The sequence below is a fragment of the Ascaphus truei genome, chromosome 4 (assembly GCF_040206685.1).
Source record: "Ascaphus truei isolate aAscTru1 chromosome 4, aAscTru1.hap1, whole genome shotgun sequence".
NCBI classification, from domain to species: Eukaryota; Metazoa; Chordata; class Amphibia; order Anura; family Ascaphidae; genus Ascaphus; species Ascaphus truei.
In genome coordinates this window covers 310431126-310455994 of record NC_134486.1, presented here as the reverse complement: position 1 = coordinate 310455994, position 24869 = coordinate 310431126, and the positions used below count along the sequence as shown (strand labels likewise).

Below are 24869 nucleotides of genomic sequence, written 5' to 3'. Positions count from 1 at the left end.
TCTGAGGTTTTTTTTTTTTTTAATGAACTAGCAGCCCTTGTTTCCCGCTGCTGGCGGCCCTGATCACGGCGCCCCTCTAGCCAAGCCGCAGCGCACCAGGGCGCCGCGGCGCACAGTTTGGGAAACACTGGTTTACAGCATTACATTCACAGGTACATTTTGACATGATCCTTCTTGCATCTGAAAATATAATGATATAGATAGTAGTATATCAAGATTTTGAACTGTGATCTAACCGGAGAGCCGAGAGGGGCATCTCGACAGGGTTCACCTTCCAGAGTTAATACAACGGTGTCAGACCAACATTCTGACCGAGGGAGCCCGATGCTCGGACTCAGTTACCGGCGCACCAGCAGCCCAACCGACAAACAGACAGACATGCGAATCAGCCAAACGACGTATATACCAACAGGTAAACCACGACATAGGTAGACAAACAGATATAAAGACACAGACCGACAGACAAACAACCATACAGACAGACAAACCGGAAGACGTAAATTGAGGTAATGAAAGAAAGGGAGAGAAAAGGGGGAGGGAGAGAAAAGGGGGAGGGAGGGAGGGGTGTTAGAGATCGTGGGTATATATCATAGCTAATACGCGGCCCTGATAGGTTTCTAGACGCCGGGAATAATCTCTATATGGCCATATGTTGCCTGTCTATATTGTGGGCATCCGGTACAGAGCGTGAGTGTATCATGCCTCCCCCAATGAGAACGGATCTGTTAACTATCAGAGCCAAATTGATGCCCTTTCTATCCCCGGGATATCTGTCTGTGCCAAACAAGTCGTCCAGACTTTTAGATAATTGTCGCCAGTGTCGTTAACCAGACTCGTTAACTTTTCCATCTGGCAGATAAACCAATTGCGATTCCGAATTTTTGGGATGGTTGGTATGTCTGAGCTTTTCCATAATGCCGCGATCTCACACCGCGTTGCAAGTGCAAAGTGAGCAATGAGTTTATTGTGAGCTTTAGCGAGACCCGCTAGTGGTCTGTTCAGGAGAAACAGCCATGGGTCAGGGGGGATAGTGAGATCAAACAGTCTTTGTAGCCAAAGTCTAATTGTCTCCCAGAATGGGGAGATCCGCAGGCAAGACCACAGAATATGGAACAGGTCTGGTGTTCCTCCGCACTGGCGGGGGCACAGCGGGGTGGATCCTGGCACGAACCTGGATAATTTCAGTGGGGTAAGGTACCATCGCATCAGGACCTTATATGCGTTCTCCTTGAGGGTGGTACATATGGAACTTTTTGCTCTGGTCAGAAAGATAGCGCTCCAGTCCTCGTCCTCCAGACACTCTCCGATGTCTGCTTCCCATCGTGATCTATATGAGGGTATCTCATGGGCTTGATCGCTAGTACTGATCACTTCGCTGTATATCTGTGAGGTAAGTCCCTTTGTGACGGTCTCTGCCAGACAGAGCTTTTCGAAGGATGTCAATGGTGGGTATGGGGCAAATTTGTTATAGAACGCCCTGACCTGGAGGTATCTAAAGAATTCTGAGTGGGGGATCTCTTTTTCTAGTCTGACGTGATCAAACGTCTTAATTTTTTTGTCATGACCTTCCAGATCTTTAATCCGATTATAACCTTTCTTTCTCCAAATTGATATATTACCGACCGAAAGGCCCGGCACGAACTCGGAATTATTCCACAAGGGTGACATCATAGAGCGTGTCGTTGTAAGGGAATGCCTAATTTTTGAGGCCTCCCAGATTGACAATGAGTTGGTCATTGAGGATAGCGGCATATTAGCACCTTTTCGTGCTGTTTTGGGGAGCCAGATTAGATTATGTAATTCGATTGGTGCACAGGCTGCGCTCTCTAATTCGACCCATCTCTTATATCTCGGGTCCGACTGCCATTGCACGATTTGGCTCAACTGTGCCGCTTTGTAATATGATAACAGGCAGGGTACCGCTAGGTCCCCAGCCAAGTACCGACCTTTTCATATTGATTTTGCTGACTCTTGGTTTTTTACCTCCCCATATAAACTTAGAGATGTCAGATTGAAGTGAGTGCAGGTCCCTCAATCTGAGTGGCACTGAGAGAGTTTGAAAGAGATATAAGATTCGGGGGAGTAAATTCATTTTGACACTATGGATTCTTCCTATCCAGGAGATCCTTTTGGATGTCCACTTTTGTAAATCTGATTTTAGAGTCCTGATTAGATTGGGATAATTTGCGTCGTATATATCTTTGACGTTTCTGGTGATGTGGACACCCAGATATTTTATAGACTTATGTTGCCAGTGAAATTTAAAGTTTATTTTTAACAATTTTTCTATGTGTCCGGGGAGATTGACATTAAGCGCCTCAGATTTGGACTGATTAATTTTGAAGCCGAAGATTTTAGAAAAACGGCCTAGCAGGTCAAATAGGTTCGGTAGTGAAGTGAGGGGTTTCGTGATCATCAAGAGGATGTCATCTGCATACAGGGCCACCTTATGGATTTGGGAGTATGCGTTTAACCCTGAGATGTCAGGGTTTCCTCTGATTTGTGCCGCCAGGGGTTCAATACAGAGGGCGAATAGGAGGGGTGAAAGTGGGCAGCCCTGTCTCGTACCACTCCTGATTTGGAAGGGCAGAGAGGGGTAGCCTTGGTGTACCACCCTGGCAGTGGGGTTAGAGTACAGCGATAAAATCGCTTCACTCACCCGATCCCCAAAGCCAAATGCCGCAAGCGTCTCTTTCAGGTATGGCCAGTCTATTCTATCGAAAGCCTTTTCGGCGTCCAGACTTAACAGCATACTTTGAGCAGTGTCAATATTGGCCAAATCTATCAGATCTATAAATCGTCGGGTATTATCTGCGGCTTGTCGGCCCTTGATAAATCCGACCTGATCTGGATGTATAAGTCTGGGTAGAATAAGACATAATCTATTGGCCAGTAATTTAGCGTACAACTTGATATCTGTATTGATTTGTGATATCGGCCGATAACTTTTGCAGTCTAGAGGGTCTTTCCCTGTTTTGTGAATGATTGATATAGACGCCTGCAACATCTCCCTGGGGATGGGGGCTCCCGCTAAAATAGCGTTGAATACCTGGAGCAACCTAGGGGCAAGCAACTTGACAAATTTCTTGTAGTATAACCCTGAGAAGCCGTCCGGCCCCGGTGCCTTTGAAGGTTTGAGTTCCTTAATGGCCTGTGTCAACTCCTCATAAGTGAAGTCAGCGTTTAGAGAAGCTCTGTCTGATTCTGTCAATCTCACCAGATTGGAGCTAGCCAGGAAATCCCTCAATTAACTGCTCGTTTTAGGATTATGTGCCACTTTCTCTCCATTATAGAGTGTCTCATAGAAGGAGCTAAATTCATCTACTATCTTCTGGGGGTTGGAAGTGGGGGTGCCAGATTTTAAGCGTAAAGCTTGGATGTTATATTTATTTTGTCTGTCTTTCAGCATGCGGGCCAGCATCGTATCCGGCCTGTTTGACTTTTCGTAAAATTTCCTCTTTGACCAACTCAGTGAATTATCAGCCATGGAGGTCAATATCATGTTTAATTCCATTTTAGTGTCTTTTATCTCTTGTAGGGTTTTCGGGTCTAGGTACTTTTTGTGCCTGGAGGAGAGAGCCTGTAATTTAGATTGGAGCGTGACAATTTTTGCCTCTCTCTTTTTTTCGTCTAGCTGTGATATTTATAAGGGTACCTCGGAGAGTCGCTTTATGCGCCTCCCAGAGGACCAGATGTGAGGAGACAGAGCCGGCATTTACCTTGAAAAATTGGTCTCTCTCACTACCCACAGTATCACAGATCTCTGGAATTTTTAGAATGGATTCATTTAGCTTCCAGTTCGTTCCTGGTCTAACCGTTTGAATATTATTGCACCGGAGCTCTATGGGTGCGTGGTCAGACCATGAAATATCATGGATCTCCGCTTGGGTGACCTTGGGGACCAGGTGACAGGACACTGCGAAGTAATCAATCCTACTGTATAAGCCATGCGGGTGCGAGAAGAACGTGTAATTCCTATCTGCTGGGTGTAGCTCTCTCCAGATGTCTATTAGTTGGTTACTTTTTAGGCCCCTGCGTAGGGAGATCCCTGCGCCTTTATTATGTAGGGTAACTCCACCTGATCTATCTATGTGAGGTTGGATAACCGTATTAAAGTCTCCAGCTAACACAACGTTTCCCTGAGCCACGGAGTTTAGGGTTCTAAAGAACAAGCGATTGTGATCTTCTGTCCCCTAATAGTTCCTACTGTTATAATATACCTGCCATCGTTATCCCGTTTGGTTATCAGGCCTTCGAAAGGGATGCTATTACGGAATAGGATGGCAACTCCACGCTTATTGACTTCAGCAGAGGCTGAAAAAACCTGGGAGAAGTCTTAATCAAGGTATTTGGGGGTATTGGTTTTGCTGAAATGTGTCTCCTGTAGGAGCAACACATCAGCATGTTTTCTTTTATAATCTGTGAAGGCTAGTTTGCGTTTAGTGGGGTTGTTAAAGCCCTGCACATTGTGAGATATAAAAGTCAACGCCATTTATTGCTGTGTGTGACTACGCACATCACTATGTTGCTTGACTTACCCGTGGGATTCATGTGGAGGGCCGGACGATCACTTCCTTCAGGACGTATACTCTTAAGTAGGTAATTGAGGGTAGGGTAGGGAGGGAGTGGGAGGCAGCGGGGAAGGAGGGGGAGGGAAGGGGGGAACTGGGAGGAGCACATGAGGGTCAACACCAAGGGGATTGGGTTCACGACAAAAAACAACGAACACACTAGTGTACAAAAAACAAATAGGAACATGAAGACAAGAGCCCACACCGGGAGCCCCCGGGAGTGGCCCTTGCGCCCAGGGGGGGGGTTACTTGGCCCAGACTGACGAAGGGATCTCCCCTGCCTGCTGGGTCCTGGCCTCCCTGGGACTTGTTTGCGATCCCTGCGCTGTAGGGATCGAAGCGGAGAATACATGCCCGCCGATCAGGGAATTGTCCCGCCGGCGCATCTCCTTTAAACAGACAATAAATACAAAACAGTGTAACTTATAACTTTACCAACAAAAAACTGTAGATCGCATTACATCTACCTAACTATCTTCTCCCATATCTCCCCCACTCCCTATTCCCCCTGGTTGTGCCCTCTACCTGGATGGCGGGTGTAGGGAGCCCCGTGCCCCCATGTAGGTTCCTGTTACGCGGTCCACTCAGCCCCAATTATGACCGTTCGTGAGGGCGAGAGGATCAGAGGTACGTCTACCTAGCCTTCTTTATCGTCTCATACGTGAGTGTCTGTCTCCTATGTGGCGGGGTGTTGGCCTCCTCTCGGTTAGTTGGTTCTGTGCTTTAAAGTGTGGTCGAATAACATTTAATAGGGTTATTAAGCAATAGCTAAGATGGTGGTGTAGCTACTGGCGCCCGTGAAGCTGACGTTAGCTGGTTATATATAGACCTATCTCTCTGTGGTACTATATGTTTAAATGTGGGGTCGGGCAAGAGGCAGCAACTGAGACTCTACCGCTACTGAGTCCCTACCTATAGGGTGGCTCGGATATGAACATATATTTATTTTTCTCCCCTTCCTCCGCTTTGTATCCCGCTCCCCTCCTGCCTCCCACTCCCGCCCACATGGCCCCTGGACAAGACCCTGTTCCCGGTGTGTCGCTCTGCGTGCGCGGCTGCCGAGTCTCGCCGGCCCGACGAGGTATTTTGACTCTAGGGGAGGGTTTTTTGGCCTGTCGTGGTTTCGCTGCCACCATCCTGTGTTTCATGGGCGGGCGTCTCCGAGGGAAAGCATGAGTGAAGTTCGCCTGAACATCGGTATGAGGGAAGCACAGCTCCTTGGAACAGCTGCCCTGGCTACCTGCACACAGAGCATCCGGTCCTGTCGCCTCCCATCCCGCTGCAGTCACGCACAGTAGGGAGGATATATACCCAGTAAGGGGGTTATAGGCATATAGTGGCAAGTTTACCCATAGAGCAGCCACAAGCCGAAACCTCCCATCCCTCAGGGGCCGCGAGGTGAAACCAGGGGACAGGAGGCTCCAGGGACCGTCTGCGTGGTGAGAGCGGCTCGGTGCGGTGAGAGCAGGGGACAGGCAGCGACGGCGCAGGGGGATGACGCGGCCGGGACCCTCTGCGCATGTTTTTTGTTCCCAGTCTCGCGAGAGCCAGTGACGTCACCCGCTCAGCCCGCGCAGAGCAGGTCTGTTCCCGCGCGCCTCGAGGAAGGAGCAGGAGAAGATGGCTGCTCTGCAGAAAATGTGAGTAGACCTGCGGGGGCTAGTATGTCTCTTGGTCCTTGCAGGGGGGGCGATGGGGGCCACCGGAGGAGCTCCTCTTGGCTAGGGCTTCCCATAGGGTCTAGCTGGGGTGTTTGGGGGAGGATGTAGCAGTCTATTGGTAACGTAGAGGGGAGCCTATGTGGAGCTTGGCGATACCATTTCAGCCCTGGCTTCAGATCGTGAGCTCCCAGCTGTGTGCCACGAGGTTGAGGGGCTACAAGGTGAGGGGGACTTTGCGGGGAGCCAAGAACTCTACGGAGGAATCCCTCTCCATCCTCCGCATGTTTCAGTGTGTGTGCAACCCCATTTTTCAGTGCTAGGACTGCACATGGGAACAACCACCTGTAGCGCACCTCTTTGTCCCGGAGAACTCTAGTTATGGGGCCATTGCCTTCCTTTTTGCCAGGGTAGCAGGGGACAAATCTTGGTAGACTTGGAATTTAATACGTTCAAATTCCTCTGTTTTCAGCTCCCTGGCAATGCGGCACGCTTGTTCTTTCGTTCGGTAGCAGTGGAACCGCATTACGATGTCTCTGGGGGGGTCCCCCTGCTGGGGTCTTCCTCTGTGTGCCCTATGGCATCTGTCTAGCATTAAGTCCCTTTCCGACAGATCTGGGAGCAGATGCTCCAGTCATTTAGTGGCGAAGTCCTAAGGATCCGTGACAGATTCCGGCACCCCTCGCAGGCGGACGTTGCAGCGTCGGTCGCGGTTCTCCCCGTCCTCGATCTTGTCCTCCAGGGCTCTGACTTGGTCTTTGAGAGTGGACACTTGTGTTTGTGTGTGGGTTAGGGCGCAGGTGGTGTCCTCTGCCTTAGATTCTAAGGTATCGGTACGCTCCCCCAGGGCATCCACATCTTTTCTAAGTGCCCAGAGCTCTGACTTGAAGAACTTTTTCATGGAGGAGCAGAACTCCTTCATGTCTTTCCTCCGCATCACTGCCATGTCATCTTGCTCCTCTGCAGGGGTATCCATATCAGGGTCCGCTGCTGGTAGTTGCACAGGGGAATCGGGAGTCCCGGCCTTAGCTGTATCTTTGCTTTTAAAATATGTAGATACTGGCTGGGTTTTTCTGCGCACCGTTTTGGTAGAAGCCATCCCTGCAGGTTGATGTAGGTTGCACTTATCTTTTTGAAGGTATCTATAGCGTATTAACTGTTATTTCTCACTATAATGCGCCGGGGGGAATGGAGCTCTCACTCTAAGCTGCCATTCACCATCGGGGGGCGTGGTCTCTCATCATGACTTTCTAAATCAATTATATTAAATAAAAATACCACTTGGGAGCACATTCACATGTCTCAGACAGGTCTGCACCCCTCCTTTCCACAACTATCTCCGAGCATACAATGCTTCCACTGCAGCCAGGGATTCTGGGTAATGAAAAAATCAAAATCAATTATAAGTGCCATGTTCCTCTCCCTGATCACGTTTGGCCTCTGTAACTTCCCTTACCTTGTCTCCAGCAACGCGTTGCCATGGCAACACCGCGTCAAATGACGCTGTGGGGGTCACGTGGCATCACCATGGCAACGTGACGTCACATGACCCCTTGGCGTCATTTGACGCCGGAGACAAGGAAGGAGTGGGGCGCGAGCAGGGAGGAAGACTAGATAGGGGGGGCGCAGACTGAAATGTTTGTGCACCCCTGAACTAGATATTTAGTTTAGCTCCCTAGCTAGCTCCACATGAAGTAAGGTGGTCAAATGAACAGTACAGTGTGCCAACCAAATGTTTTATGGAAAATCAATACTCCTCTCTGTGTAACTATTCATTCTCCCTAGTGCTGCAGAAGGCAATCAAAAGACAGTACCATCTCGATAACATTAACCCCTCTTATCTACAATGGGGAATGGGGTGAACTCCTGAACCTGCTTTGCTGTCGTGGTTTGCCGATGGAAAAATATCCATTTAAGTAGACGCTTAGCTAACTAGATGGGTCTAGAAATAGCAATAATCCTTTTTGGTAGCCATTGTTCACAAAAACAGACTTTACTACAGCTGGTAATGTTACAGCATGTGTAGTGCTAAACTTATTAAAAAGTGAAGGAAACCTGTAATGTGTACGTTTGTAACTCAGGGAGCGCACACGGCCTATTAGAGCTCTCTTACTAGGGGAGAGAGGCTTCTTAATACAAAAAAGCGTTCAGCGATACACAGTCGTTCTTTTCAAAGCAATGCACTGTAGGCATTTACATAGTAAAGAGTTTAATGATTGAATCGCCTTATAATATTCCGGTAACTAGACCATTATAAAAGCTATATTTTTCTAGGCTTTTGTTCACACGTATCCTCTACCCATGAGGTCGTTTTCTGGTGATTTCTGAAAAAGGCTCTTTTAGTTGCTAAATGATCAATCCGTTTCCAGTACATTATGTTTAGGAGCGCTTGTTAACTAGATATTGATTAAGTCACCCGAGGGTTTTGACTTAACCCATTTGAGTCATTCTTTTATAAGATTGTATTCTCACTCTCCCTACACAATTACATAGCATGCTTGCACACATTCAATTCAAAACTAATATAAAATCAGAAATGAGTTACATATTACATAGTCTGCTTCGGTAGCAACCCATTCACCTAAACCATCATTTAAGCCAGGCGTTCTCAAATCCAGTCCTCAAGACCCCCCCAACAGGTCAGGTTTTCAGGATGTCCCTGCTTCAGCACAGGTGGCTCAATCACTGGCTCAGTCAAAGACTGGGCCACTGATTGATTGAGCCACCTTTGCTGAAGCAGGGATTTCCTGAAAACCTGACCTGTTGGGGGGGTCTTGAGGACTGGAGTTGAGAAACCCAGATTTAAGCTAGAAATAGATATTTGAGAACATAAATGTAGAGGAGTCATAATTGTGGCATGTTTTAAGCATCTCATTGCTCTCTCCAGCCACACTCAGCCTCGGAACACAGAGTTTAGTTCTAATCCTTATTCGTATGTCATTCTGTTTATGTAATTGATGTCACTCTATACCCCCACTGTACCGCTCTGCGAAATATGATGGTGCTTTACAAATAAACAATAATAATAGTCACCATTTGAAGTCAAATGTATTTCTCATAATACAATTGTCCCTTAAAGAGGCAATTCCAAGCCGATTTTAATTTTTTTAATACAGAATGGAAGCAGGGGGTCTCCGGAGCTGAACCACGTTAATTTCAGCTCCGGGGACCCCCTGCTTCCAGTATTTACCTCCCCAGGGGGTGCGGGTAGACACTCCGGGGTTCACTATATGGCTGCTTTTCAAAGATCCCGGGCCCGGCAGGCCACTATAAAGCTGTGACGTCATTCGGTGCGGCTTCCTATTGGCCCATGTGACGATGCTGAAAACTGCAGAGATACCGGCACCCCCTTCGGAGGCAAGTATCTCCGGAAGCAGGGGGTCCCCACAGCTGAAATTAATGGGGTACAGCTCCGGAGATCTCCAGCTTCATACTTGTATTAAAAAATAAAATTTTAAAAAAGGGCTTACCACATCCATAGTTCGTTATACCTATTGTGGTAACTCATTCCACAGTACCACTAGCTGCCACCTGTCTGACATGGATTCTACGGCTGCGGACATGGTCGGGCAGACAGCGCTGTCCCGCCCGGACGCTCCGCGATGAGCCTGCCATCCTCAATGAGGATGCCTTTAGAAGTGGCTTCCGCGAGCGTCCGCAGGCGTGCTGAAGCGCACTGAATTAGAGCAGACACCTCAAAATGTTTCCGAGCGCGCTGGGGCATTGTAGAGCCAATCAGAGTGAAGACGTTGACGGCGAGCGAGCCATCGGCGCCGTGACGTCATTGCCACGCCTCCCAAGTGCGCACACTGCATTGCCTGCAAAGCCATGAAATCTCTCCGGCTTGAGCAGGCGGGCCTCAGCTTCAGCACAGAGGAGCGCGGATGGCTGTACCATGTCCACAGCCTAAGAGCACATAGCTACACTTCTGTTTACAGCCAATTACTGAATCTAATACCTTCCCTACCACTTTTCATAAAGATATCACTTGCCTTACAGAAACATTTGTAGCAAACACATTCAATTTATTTTTAATTTCCCCAATAAGTTTGTGAAACAAATAAATCTTAGGTATTTAACTCGTGTAAGTAAAAGCAATCGGCCCTTTTTAATCTGGCTGGAGCTGATACAGTGGGTGGAGGTAGGTAGCCAAAACATTTTTCCTTAGTGACTACTTTGCAATAGCTCCACAGACTGGTGACCCTATGACCAGCCTCCCCTTTTTATTGTACTTCTCTATGATTTCTCTGTGTATCTTCAGTCCATACTCGTCCCTTGTAAACTGTCTTAGGGTGCATCCCCGCTGAGCGGGCGGTGCTTGGCAAGGTGACTTATATATATGAGCATGTCATTTCCCAGAATCCCTTGCTGCAGTGGAAGTGCTGTGTGCTGGGTGATAATGGGGAAAGGCGGGGTTGCAGACCTGCCTAAGACATGCAGATGAGCATACAGTTGTATTTACATTTATTTACATTTATTTATATATATATATATATATCTCTCCAAGCATGAGCGCCGGGTGTCCTTAAAATGTTCGCTCGCGCGGGGTGTGGGGGGGGGGGGGAAAGGGGGAGCGGGGGGCATACTGCAGAGGAAGATGAGTGCGCTAGAAAGTTTAAAAATTGTGTTTACCTAAGCGACGAGCGCCGGTGAGCGCGCGCGCAACGCGTGAGTGGGGACTTGTATGTGTGTGTGTGTGTGTGTGTGTGTATATATATATATATATATATATATATATATAAACACAATTTTTAAACTTTCTAGCGCACTCATCTTCCTCTGCAGCATGCCCCCCGCTCCCCCTTCCCCCCCCCCCCCCCCCCCCACCCGAGCGAACATTTTAAGGACACCCGGCGCTCATGCTTGGAGAGCTCTCCAAGCATGAGCGCGCTCAGCGCCAGCGGGGACAAAGCCTATGGGACAGAAAGACAAGCATTCTCCAAACTCAGATATATTTTGAAACATTATAACTGATTGGCTGGCAAAGCCAGCCCAATCAGTGAATACAGCATCTAGTTGGTCGTTCAAGAACCAACCAGAAAAGAGGTTCAAAACAATTAAATAACAAAAAACAGTATTTAAGTGCACCTGTAACTGAAAATAAAACTAACTTTGTGAAATCTGCCACCACAGAAAAACATGGATTTAAAGCCAGTGCCCATTCACCTTTGACTGATCACATCTAGATCAAACCTTTAAAGATAGATGATACAGATGCAAAAGTTGGAGCACGTCTCCCGGGAACAACATACGGGGCAGAAGCCCCCCACCCCCACACAAAGACAGCATTTCTGTGTGATACAGTGCATGTTCTTAGGTAGAAGGGTAATAGATGCATTCACAGGTTAACTGGATAAAGTAGGCATGTATTGCACTTAAACTGGGCAATCCACAGTTAGACTTTGGGAACATGACTTCAGGCCTCAGGACACAATGGATATCCTACACCAAATATGCTCTTTTGCCCCAGATTCAGGTCCGAACTAATTTAAATTATTTCTAGATGCAAACGGACAATGAAAATACATTTTCTAAAGAGCAATCATGATCCGCAGCTTAAAGAAAAGACAAATACACAAGGATCCTTAGAGAGTGAATTTAAACATCCTAAACTTAAACCCCAAGTCCACATGTTACCCTTATCAGAACAAATGCAGGCTGTGGGGCAGTAAGAACGCCTAACATCTAATGTAAAAGTACTCAGATGTATCATGAGATGATTTGCTCTTAAACAATACGGTAAGTCACCAGACTGCAGTTTTATTTCTCACTTGTTAAATTAGATTTTGGTGGCCATGGCAGCTCAACAGCAAATATGCCAATACAAAGAACAGTATATCTTGAACCAAGGGGGAAAAAATAAAACAATCTGTACCCTGGCAAACAGTGGCCATTTTACATTCATGCATGCAGATACATAGGTATCAAGAGCGACATGTCCAATTTCATTTGACCCATTTGATTACCCCTAATGTAGACGGATAACACTAATATTTTTTTTTTTTAAACCGGAACAAATAAAAGGGCACATGGCAATTGTATACTGGCAAACAAAAAAAAATTACAATTACTGTATTAGTACATACTTTTCCCTATTCATCCTCATTTAATAAAAATAACAACCACTGTGGTTAAGCAAGTGAATAAACAAGTTTTGTTAGGCAAAAATATATCTGAAGATATATCTGAAGGGAAAATGGTGCAGATAAATATAAGCAGCTACGGTCTTACCCCGTCCAAAAGGGTGTTTGCCAAATGCAGCCGAGGATCTTTTCGAAAGGGAAATTCCAGGTTAGATACATGAAACACTGAGTTATCCCGATCAATCATAAATACTGCATTTTTCCCATCGATCAGCATCATATACCTAAAAACAAGAGAAGAGACATATGCATCAGTGATCTTACTTCTTGTTATGCTATAATTAAGTAAAGTCCTTAGGGTATATTACATTATGAGAATGACCTTGCGAGAACAATGGCAAAAGTCTGTATGGCGAGTCTGACATCTAAGTGCAACAGCACTTGGGTTATTATTGCAGAACACATCAAATGGTGGAACAGGTGTTCAACCACTAGAGTCAATGCATTGCACTGCTCCCTGTGCAGCAAATGACATGCAGGAAAAGTCTACTGCATTCTGTACTCTGTTGTATTGTTCACGAATGAGCAAATAAACAATAGGTTCACGAGAAAGCAGACTCGTGACAATGCCTTACATCTACCCACTGAGTTGAAAACAACTCAACTCGGACCAAGGATCCTATGGTGGCAATATAAACGCTTTTGCAACAATAGTGAGGCTACTGAGATGGGCAGGCAGATTATTGGAGATAAGGAAAAAGCTGAGGTATTAAACAAATTCGTTGCCTCTGTGTTTACCAGGGAAGAATCAATTGCAATAGCAGTGCCGCAGGAGGAAGCCACAACCTCTATACTGTATTAACTAACAATTGGCTAACTGAGGAAGAAGTTCATAGACGGCTTTAATAAAATTAAAGTAAACAAGGAACCTGGCCCTGATAGCATACATTCAAGAGTTCTCAAGGAGTTAAGTTCAGCAATAGCCAAACCATTACAGCTAGTCCTCGTTATTTAATGTTTCACTTTACAATGAATGGCATATCAAACGCTTTACAATGCAACCCTATAGACCGTTTTTCGACGCTGGAATGTGTTATCCAACGCTCAACGCCACTGATTAACATGGGACTCACTTTACAACGGTTTCATTATCCAACGCTACTTCCAGAACGGATTCCGTTGGATAACCGAGGACTGCCTGTACATTTAATATTCAAGGACTCCATTTCCACAAGCTCAGTACCACAAGATTGGCGTAAAGCATATGTGGTCCCTATATTTAAAAGGGGAGCAAGATCACAACCGGGGAATTACAGACATCAAGCCTGTACTCCTGACATCAATATGGGGAAGCTACTTGAAGGTTTAGTACGGGATAATATTCAGAAATACCTAATGGAAAACAAAATTATTAGTAATAGTCAGCATGGATTTATGAAGGATAGGTCATGCTAAACTAACCTTATTTGTTTTCTTGAGGAGGTATTAGGAATTTAGACCAGGGTAATGCAGTTGATGTGGTCTACTTAGATTTTGCAACGGCTGTTGATATGGTTCCACACAAGAGGTTAGAGTACAAAATAAAGGAAATTGGACTCGGTAAAAATATTTGCACCTGGATTGAAATTTGGTAGCAGGATAGACAACAGAGCGTTGTCATAAATGAAACTTTTTCAGGTTGGGCTAACGTGTGAGTGGAGTACCACAGGGATCGGTACTGGGACCCCTGCCTTTTAACTTGTTTATTAATGACTTTGAGGTTGGCATCGAGAGCAGAGTCTCCATCTTTGCTGATGACACTAAATTGTGTAAGGTAGTAAAATCAGAGCAGGGTGTAATTTCCCTCTAGAAGGACATGGAGACTGGAAATTGGGCAGGTAAATGGCAGACGACGTTTAATACAGATAAATGTAAGGTTATGTATTTGGGGAAACAAGAATAAACAGGCAATTTACAAATGAAGTGGGGATAAATGAGCAGAATCCTTGATTGAGAAGGATTTAGGAATGCTTGTAGACAGCAGGCTTACCAATAGTGCCCACAGTCATGCAATTGCTGCAAAGGCAAACACAATCTTAGCTTACATTAAACGGGCAATGGATGGAAGGGAAGTAAACATAATTATGCCCCTTTTATAAAGCATTAGTAAGACCACACCTTGAATATGGAGCACAATTTTGGGCATCACTCCATACATTATGGAACTAGAGAAAGTGCAGAGAAGAGTCACAAAATGAATAAAGGGGATGGACATTCTAACTTAGGAGGAGAGGCTAGCTAAATTAGATCTGTTTACATTAGAAAAGAGGCATCGTAGAGGTGATATGATAACTATATACAAATGTATTCGGGGACAGTACAAGGGGCTTTCAAAAGAATTATTCATCCCAAGGGCAGTACAAAGGACACCGGGTCATCCCTTAAGGTGGGAGGAAAGGAAATTTCACCAGCAGCAAACTAAAGGGTTCTTTACAGTGAGGGAAGTTACAATGTGGAATTCATTACCCATGGAGACTGTGATGACAGATACAATAGATATGTTCCAAAAAGTTTGGACATCTTTTTAGAAAGGAAAGGTATACAGGGATATACAAAATAAGTAAACATGGGAAGGATGTTGATCCAGAGAGTAATCTCATCTCAATTCTTGTAGTGTGAGGAAGGAATTTAATTTTCCCCTTATGAGATATCATTGGATGTGTCACTGGGGTTTTTTGTTTGTCTTCCTCTGGATCAATATACTGTAAGTAGGGATATAGGTTAAAGTATCTGTCATCTAAATTAAGCACGGGTTGAACTTGGACGCACGTATTTTTTCTATCTCATCTACTATGCAACTACTGTATGTTGGGCCTGCTGTAACCTCAACAGCCAGATGTATTAAATTGCACAGCCATGCACGTTGCAATTTAGGTGAATTACTGAAGTGAATTACAATACCAAAACTGCTCTACTGTTTTTCTGTAGTATTTCTGGCTTTACAAGTTAAAGGGGCAGTTCCCCTAACTCAACTCTTTTTGCCCTACCACCCTTAAAAACATTTTTTTTTTTACGTGTATATTAAGCAAGGGATCTCCGAAACTGAACTGTGTGAATTTCAGACACGGGGACCCTCTGCTTCCCGAAATACATAATAGAGAAGTTGCTGCCGGTATACTTCAGAGGTTTAAATCCTGTGTGATGTAGGTCAATAGGAAGCCATCACTGATGACGTTGCAGCTTCCTATTGGCTCCTGTGATGCATTAAACCTCAATTTTGTTTCCTCTGCAGGTGACTGTACTGGCAACACCTTACCCAGTAAGAATCTCAAAAAAACATGGGATTCCCGAAGCTGAAATTAACAGCTCAGCTCCGGAGACCTCCTGCTTCAGATCTTTGTGTAAAACAAGAAAAAAGGGAAAGGGGGTACAAAAATGAAGCAGGAGAACTGCCCCTTTAACTTGTAAAGCCTGTAAAGATAATGCAACAAGTACGAGCTGTGTAATTTAATAAATCTAGCTGTTCAGGTAACTTCCAACTGGCCCGTGTGACATTTAAATCTCTGTGATGTACCTGTGCCCCTTTCTCTGGTAAGTATCTCCTGAATCAAGGGGTCCCAGGAGCAGAAATGTATGCAGTTCAGCTCCATAGATCCTCTACGTACTATACCTTAAGACCAGAAAAGGAGGGAGTTGGGGAATCCAGAGGAAACTTCTCCTTTAAGTTACTTTGAAATTGTAACAAAAACAAATAAAAAATAGACAAGAACCCTAGTGGGTGTGAATGTTAGGTGGATGCAACACCTGAGAGAAACCTCTGTACACAAGTACAAGTTACATTATTAAATCTTGCAATGCTCTATATGTTGTCTATCAAATGTACTTTTTCAAAAGCAGAATAGTCCTCCTACCAAATGGTACAAAATGGAAAATAATGAGAAATAACAAAGACACACTAAGAAATGTTTGGGAAAAATCCTCCTACAAGTTATTTCCCATCTTAAAATAGTGTTTTCCCCCATATTTCTATAACTTGTTATACATGTAGGTCCAATACACCTTTTGCAAGCTATCATATCACCTTAGCCCCGCTAAAGTATTGTTTACAAAAGCACAGAAGCACCAACCAGCCACTCAAATGAATGGCTTATACCACGTGGCAACTTCTATGGGTCTCTCACGAATAATCTGTTTCCTGGTTACTATGGTTAGTGATGCAGTCTTGTGCAGGGCCAACATCTTAGTGCCACCCAGGGAGCATAGGGGTTGATACCGTCATTTGATCTTGGTTTGCAAGATGAATGTACTGTATATGCCAGAGCTTTAATTACTGGTGCTGAATTAACAGCTACATTTTTCCTTTGACAAAAGGTATATTTGCTCTGCATCAATAGATCTGCAAACAGATCCCTTTTATATGAATCATGTCCATCCTATTCTAAACCAGTTAGCCATATAGTCTACAAAAGATGGAAAGTCAAAAAAATTACATGCAAGGAGTAACGTCCAGAAAAAACATACAGAATACTATTTTACTTTGTTATATTGTTTCAGTATAGAGAGGATAAAAAATACAATTAAAAATAAAACCGGCAAGATTCTAGAGTCTTTTTCCATTATATTGATTTTACATAGCTTCAAATCCTTTGCCTCTGATAATGAGTAACAAGTTCAGATTCCCCACTTAATGCCTATAATTAAAGCCAGGGAAAAAATGTCAATTGTGCATTTCCACTGCATCATATAATTTTCTAAGCCAACATTTTTGTTTTTTTTGTTATTATCCATTTCCACCGCCTTCAGAAATAGATACAAGCAAATGCCAGCAAATATGCCCTAAATATTACAGCTTATCTACAATTTAGCATGGAGGTTCACAGCTGAAGTGTTCAGAATCTTGCTTCAGGGATCACTGACCAATATAGTTATTGAATAGAGAATGCTTTTTTTTCTCATTTCTATCTGCAAAGTCAACTTATTTGCTATGAACACTGGCACTTATCTGTTGGTGTGCGATGGTGTTAAATGACCGAGAACAAATACCCAAATACTGGACAAGTTACTAATAAATTAGTGCTTCTCACATAGCCTGTGTGCGTCAAACGTGTCTCTGAGCCATACATTTTGCAGTTTACAGTCCAGTGGGGAAGTAAATGCACTTGGTCTTTTCCAAACTACTCACAAAGGAATTATTATGTTGCGTGGACCTAGCTCTCCATTGTCCTTGTTTTGATGAAAAATGATCATGTTAATGTGTTAATTTCCAAGTTATTTTATTCTTTTCATCATCACTACATACTTTATGTTTCAATTATTTGTCTCTCACATTTAGTCGATTATAGATTTTTGGGGGACAATGCAGACTGTTTTCAAGCCGTAAAAACAAATAATTTGATTTTACTGAGAAATTAATAAATGTGCAGAATATGTGGAAGAGTAAAAACCTTTTTGTAGGGTAGGGCCTCTAAGGTTGCAGGGACTTGATGTTGCCAAGCAACGGCTGAATTGTAAAAGCGGGCGATACTCAGCAGTTGGGGTGATGACAGGTGGAGCCGGAGAAAGAGTTAAAGATAATAAAGATGACAAATACAACATAATGAAAGACAGAAATACAGTTTAAGAATAGAGATACACAATCTGATACGCAGCAGCAGACAAGTAAAGTAAGGCCGCGGGCATGGTCGGCAGTGAGCCCCTGCAGCCGCAATGAGAGCGGCTGTAGCAGGGGCTTCCGCAAGCGTGCAGAAGCGTAGCCGACATATTTCTAGTTTGAGCGCTCATGGGAGCGCAGGGCGAGTCACGTGAGCGGTTCGCCCAATGAGGGCGAACCAGCTACGTGACGTCACTGGCTCGCCCCCCGACACGACCCGAACGGTGCGCAAACTAAGGCACCCCCCCTAAACTAAGGCACGCCCCCGGACGGTGCCCGGTCTAAGGCCAGGGAAAGCACCCGCTTTCCCTCAGCATCTGCGCGCCTCCGCACGGCTGGAGTCAACATGGACATGGAATCCATAGAGACTTCAGCCGTCCGGGGGCGTGTCGGCGGGGGGGGGCTGTGACGTGACGTCACGGCGAGCTCAGAAACGTAAAATTTGTTAATACACACGCAAACGTGCGGAAGCGTGCGCGAGCCCCTGCTAAAGCCGCTCTCATTGCGGCTGCAGCAGCGCCTAAGCGCTGACCATGCCCGAGGCCTGAGAGAGGATACCAGGAAAAAGAAACAGAGATAAAGCACTAATGATAGAGGGAAATCGTAAAGCAACAGAGAGAGAGGAGCATGAAACATAAGCAAACAGCCTTTATATAACCCCCATTTCCTTCACAGGATGGGAGTCAGGGGTACCACAGGAGCTGACCCGCGCTATTTTCAGCTCTGGGTACCCCTCGGTTCTTGAGATTGTTACTGGTGAAGTAACCAAGTTTAAAGTATCCCTGCAGGGGAAATAAAATGGCTGTCAAATCTCAGGCCAATAGGAAGCCCTCTGTTTTGGATTCCTATGAAATGGCCATTTAAATCCCCTTTAAAAAAAAAAAAAAGATACCTGGAAGTTGTGGCGGTATGTTTAGCTAAAAGTTTTCACCTGTCATGTGGTGCCCATGTTATAATTTTCAAAAATAAAACAAAAAATAGTTGGAAAAAAATTAAATTAAAAAAAACCTTGAACGATAATACCAGTCACTTGTGAGCATGTCACTAACAGGTGCTTCCTGTAGTTGAAACTCGCACTGTTCAACTGCAGCAGAGTCGTAAAAATGTTGTACTCATTAAGGCTGCGTCCATAGACTCTGCAGCTGTGCGGAGGCGCGCGGAAGCTGAGGGAAAGCGGGTGTTTTCCCTGGCCTTAGTACACGCGCCGTACGGGGGCGTGTCTATGGGTGGGCCAGTGACGACACGGAGCTGATTCGCCCTCATTGGGCGAACCGCTCACGTGACCGCCCTATCGCGCAAGAAATCAGTTTTCACTGATTTCACGCATATCGCGCACCCGCTTTATAGACGCGATCACTGCCCTTAGGCAGTCAGATCGCTCAGCGTGCGGACGCGCGGTCTTCCCCTGTATGGATGCAGCCTTAGGAAAATAATGTAACATTTGGCCAGGTTTAATACCGTTAAGAGCATAGCGATGATATTTATATTAGCGTTAGGGACCCCTGATATGTGGTCTGCCTTGGCGTTGGCTCAGGGGCTTACAACAATTTTGGCCAAAAATGTCAAACTAAAAGACCATTTAACTTATTAGATATTTATACATATATATTTAGGCACTGTACCGTGTATGAGTCTCACTGGATGTGCTAAAAACTGAGCTTTGTCTGTGTTTTATGTTCTGTCTCTGGTTTTAAGTATATATTGCCATGCTCAGTAGCACTCCTATGTGACACTCATATTCTTATATATATGCTGTGGTCATTTTGGGGGTTCAATAGGAGCTTGTTAGGTGTCCAGTATGTCATAGCGATGATATAAACAGAGTTTAGTGAATCCCCTCCTAAGTACTGTAAAATGCATTCAGTATTTATACCTGTAAGGTAATTCCCATTGAACATACACAGACACATATATGTTGTTTACCAACAAACTATAAGCTTGCCAACAGTTTTAGGTATGTATTTATTTCAGTCCTGAAGTGTTTAGTATTTAAGGTTTATTAATGTTAGGAAAAAAATTGAGTGTTACGGTCTTCTATACTTTCTATCTATTTAAAAAGGAATAAATGTACATTTATATTTTTATCAGAAACAAATCTAACATGAAATGCATGTTCTTTGTTATAAATTTGTGTATAAACAGGTGTTTTTCTTCACTGTTAAAAAGTAAATGTTAGAAGTAGTTAGTTAGGGAAGGAGTGGCTCAGACACTGACTGGCACCGAGTTTGAAGCAGGGGAACCTGGTTCAATTCCCGGTGTCGGCTCCTTGTGACCTTGGGCAAGTCACTTTATCTCCCTGTGCCTCAGGCACCGAAAACATAGATTGTATACTATACGGGACATGGACCCTGCCTGCAAAATGTCTCTGTAAAGCGCTACGTAAAACTAGCAGCGCTACACAAGAACATGCTATTATTATTATTTCAACATTAGGTGGTACATTTAAGATGATATGGCTGCGTCCATAGAGGGGGGAGCCACGCTCCTCCGCGCTGACGCAGAGGCTCAGGAGCGATTGCATGAACTAGCAGACAAGCCATTGTGCGCGATCGGGAGGCGGGGCACTGATGACACTAGGCCAATAGCCCACGAAGCGCCGAAGTCACGGCGCCGTGACGTTGACGCTGCTTCGCTCTGATTGGAGGTTTTCAGACGACAGCGCGCTCAGAAACAGGTTCTGCTGTCAGCTGAAAATCCCTGCGCCTCAGCACGCCTGCGGACGCTCGCGGGAGCCCCCTCTCAAGACATCCTCATTGAGGATGACGGGGCTCATCGGGGAGCGTCCACACGGCTCAGCGCCGACTGTCCATCTATGGACTCAGCCTAACTCCAAAATACCCAGCTACAACATCTGCCAGGAACGATAATTTAAAAGACAAGTACCTCTTAACCCTAAACTTGCATTTACTTTGTGTTATAATTCCAACATTGATATGTTAACTCAGAGGCCGGCTACAATAGCAACCACAAACATGCAGCATTATGCAAACAAACAATTTATATGTACTTTGAATGAACACAACATGTTACACGTAATTCTAGCACACTAAGTTCTACAAAAAACATGGCCGTAAAGAGGACCAGAAAGTCTTTTAAAGATGCAGTCTGCAGGGCCACCAACAGATTTCCCGGGGCCCAGGACTAGTTTCGCCGGCGCCCCCATGGCGGCAACCTTGTAATCCCTCCCCTTTCACACCTGAATTTCTCTCCCCCTCTACCCCGTCTCTCATTCTTCCCCCCCCCTCTCTTCCTCACAAACTCTCCACCTCCCTCTCTTACACACCCTCTCTCCCCTTCCACTCTCTCCTCTCCCTCAATCAGCCCCTCTCTCTCAATCAGCCCCTCTCTCTCAATTAGCCCCCCTCTCTCAATACACGCATTTTCCCCATCTCCTCTGGCTCCATACACACACACACACACAATAGATGCAACCTCTCCCCTCCCCGACCCCCCCCCCCACACACACACACACAATAATTACCCCCCCCCCAATACAAAACACTACCCCTCCCAAATACAGATACCACTACACCCCCATATACAAACACCACTACCCCCTGAAATACACACAACTACACCCCCCCAGATACAGATACCAATAAACCACCCCCAGATACAAACACCACTGCTACCTCTCCCCCCAGATACAAACACACTACCTCTCCCCCCAGATACAAACACACTACCTCTCCCCCCCCCAGATACAAACACCAGTACTACCTCTCCCCCCAGATACAAACACACTACCTCTCCCCCCAGATACAAACACACTACCTCTCCCTCCCAGATACAAACACACTACCTCTCCCCCCCAGATACAAACACCACTACTACCTCTCCCTCCAGGATACAAACACTACTACTACTACCTCTCCCTCCAGGATACAAAAACCTCTACTACCTTACCCTCCAGATACAAACACCAATACTACCTCTCCCTCCAGGATACAAACACCACTACTACCTCTCCCTCCAGGATACAAACACCACTACTACCTCTCCCTCCAGATACAAACACCACTACTACCTCTTCCTCCAGATACAAACACCAATACTACCTCTCCCTCCAGGATACAAACACCACTACAGGCAGTCCTCGGTTATCCAACACAATGCGTTACTCAAAATGGCGTTGGTTAGCGAAACGTCTTAAAGCGAAACACGTTTTCCCATAGGAACACTGTTTAAATGAAAGGTTCCGTTCCTGAAGGCATTTTTAATGCTAAAATACACAAAATATTTTACTCAGGCAATAAGATATGCAGCACACACATACATTATATAGTGTAGATACTGTATTATATATATATATATATATATATATATATATATATAACATAATATATCATGTAATTTAATAATATAATATATTCTATAGTATAATATAATATTATATGATATATATATATTATATACACATAAAAAACTTTGCAAAGCGGCGTAAGAGCGTTGGATAAGCCGTTTTGGCGTTGTAAAAATGAATATAGGTATGCATTGCATAGCGTTGGATAAGCCATTCGTTGTAAAGCGAAGCGTTGTAAAACGAGGACTGCCTGTACTACCTCACCCCCCAGATACAAACACCACTACTACCTCTCCCTCCAGGATACAAACACCACTACTACCTCTCCCTCCAGATACAAACACCAATACTACCTCTCCCTCCAGATACAAACACCACTACTACCTCTCCCTCCAGATACAAACACCACTACTACCTCTCCCTCCAGATACAAACACCAATACTACCTCTCCCTCCAGATACAAACACCACTACTACCTCTCCCTCCAGATACAAACACCACTACTACCTCACACCCCAGATACAAACACCACTACTACCTCTCACTTCAGGATACAAATACCACTACTACCTCACCCCCCAGATACAAACACCACTACTATCTCTCCCTCCAGATACAAACACCACTACTACCTCTCCCTCCAGGTTACAAATACCACTACTACCTCATCCCCCAGATACAAACACCACTACTACCTCTCCCTCCAGGATACAAACACCACTACTACCTCTCCCTCCAGGATACAAATACCACTACTACCTCACCCCCCAGATACAAACACCACTACTACCTCTCACTTCAGGATACAAATACCACTACTACCTCACCCCCCAGATACAAACACCACTACTACCTCTCCCTCCAGATACAATCACCAATACTACCTCTCCCTCCAGGATACAAATACCACTACTACCTCACCCCCCAGATACAATTAGCACTACTACCTCACCCCCAGATACAAACACCAATACTACCTCTCCCTCCAGGATACAAATACCACAACTACCTCACCCCCCAGATACAATTAGCACTACTACCTCACCCCCAGATACAATTACCACTTAACTCTGGTTGCCGCCGCCGCCACCACCCCAGCTGCTGCCTGCCTCTTTCCCAGGCCAAACCTGCCTTTCTCCAGCCGGTGCGTGCCGGAAGCTGGCTCTGACTTCCAGGTGCACCCAGCTCCGGAGCACACAGGCAGGATAGAGAGGACGGCATAGGAAGAGGCAGGCAGCAACTGGGGAAAGCCGGGAGCCAGACGGCAGCAACCAGAGGCCCTGCAGCTGGATGCAGAAGTTGGGCCCAGCCACTTCTACTGCCGTCCGGGACCACCATACAGTAGCCTCCGGCCAAGGTATTTACTTCACAGCTTTCAGGAGATATTTCAATGTGAAACAAGCACTAATAAGACACACCAAACATAATTGGTCTGTCTTATTAGAGCCATCTCCAACCTTTTGGAGTGAACCTCCCCCTCTGGGGATATGAGTTAATCCATCACAACCTTATATTCCTGAGTCAGTTGTGTCCTGAGCAGAATCTCCCCCCCCCCCCCCCTCTTGCTCATTCCATGAAACGAGCACTGCCTGAGATGTTACAATATCCACCACCACAAAGGGAGGGACAGTTTATTTATAGAGTGCATTTCTGGCACCTCTGGCAGTGAGTGCTAAAGTAAAACCAGAATAAAGTTAAAGCTTTGCTTATGTTTGTCCAACTAATAAAAAACAAATAGGTCAAAAATATAATGTGCCCTCAAAACTTTAATTTTGACTTTAATCTGAACAGCACAGCTGCATTAGAACCAGTCTGCCCACTGAAGACATTCAGGGCGAAACGCACAGCGGGCGGATTGGTACTAATGCATCTGTGCTATTTGTTCACAATTGGCGAGATTGCCATCCCTGCTACTTTACGGTATGTTTGTATCTCTCTTACATATACCTGTACCTGGTTTTGTTGGGGGCTATTTTTGTTATGGAGCCATCTGCATGTTTACTCATATGCCCTGCTCATAGGATATGTACAGTATGTTATGTATCATTGGTGATTCGGAGGTTGATATTTTACCATGTGTATGTCTATGTATTATGTTAGGCGCATATGAGATTAACAGTTTTTGGGAATAAATTATATTTTCTTGAGTGCTAAAACTAGAGTTCAGCATCTCTGCTCCATTTTTTTGTTGATGTTTGCTATTTTGGCCAGGAGCACCGCCAATTATGTTTGGCTAGCAGACTCAGTTTCTACTATATAATAGCTTTGAGCAGTTAAGCTTTCAAATTGCTCTGTATAATGTATGAAGGGTCACAAGATAACCATTCTATTGATTGGTCACTATATTATGTTATAAGCATCAACACAATATACAGCTTAAACGCTTAATTGTGTATAAACAGTTATTACAATGCATAGTTGCTTTTACATTATCATGTACATGGCACTTTAATGAAAATACCCATCTGTCTTGTTGTGAAAGAACAATTGTAAAAAAAAAGTATCCTTGAAGCATTAGCAGAAACAATAGCTTGGATAACAACTGAAATCAGCAATTCATAAAGATCAGCCAGCAAAAATGTTGTTTTCACTATTTCTATGTAAATTCAGGTAACTGAAAAAGC

General features: G+C 44.9%; 1 protein-coding gene across 3 annotated transcripts in view; it reads right to left on the bottom strand.

Moving 5' to 3' along the window:
* Nucleotides 1-24869, bottom strand: part of RNGTT (RNA guanylyltransferase and 5'-phosphatase) — a 416958-nt gene that overhangs the window by 280315 nt on the left and 111774 nt on the right. For all 3 annotated transcript variants that reach the window (XM_075597840.1, XM_075597839.1, XM_075597838.1), the window contains exon 9: nucleotides 12461-12596. In XM_075597840.1, the coding sequence (XP_075453955.1) occupies nucleotides 12461-12596 (136 nt within the window). The remainder of the gene's footprint in view (nucleotides 1-12460; nucleotides 12597-24869) is intronic.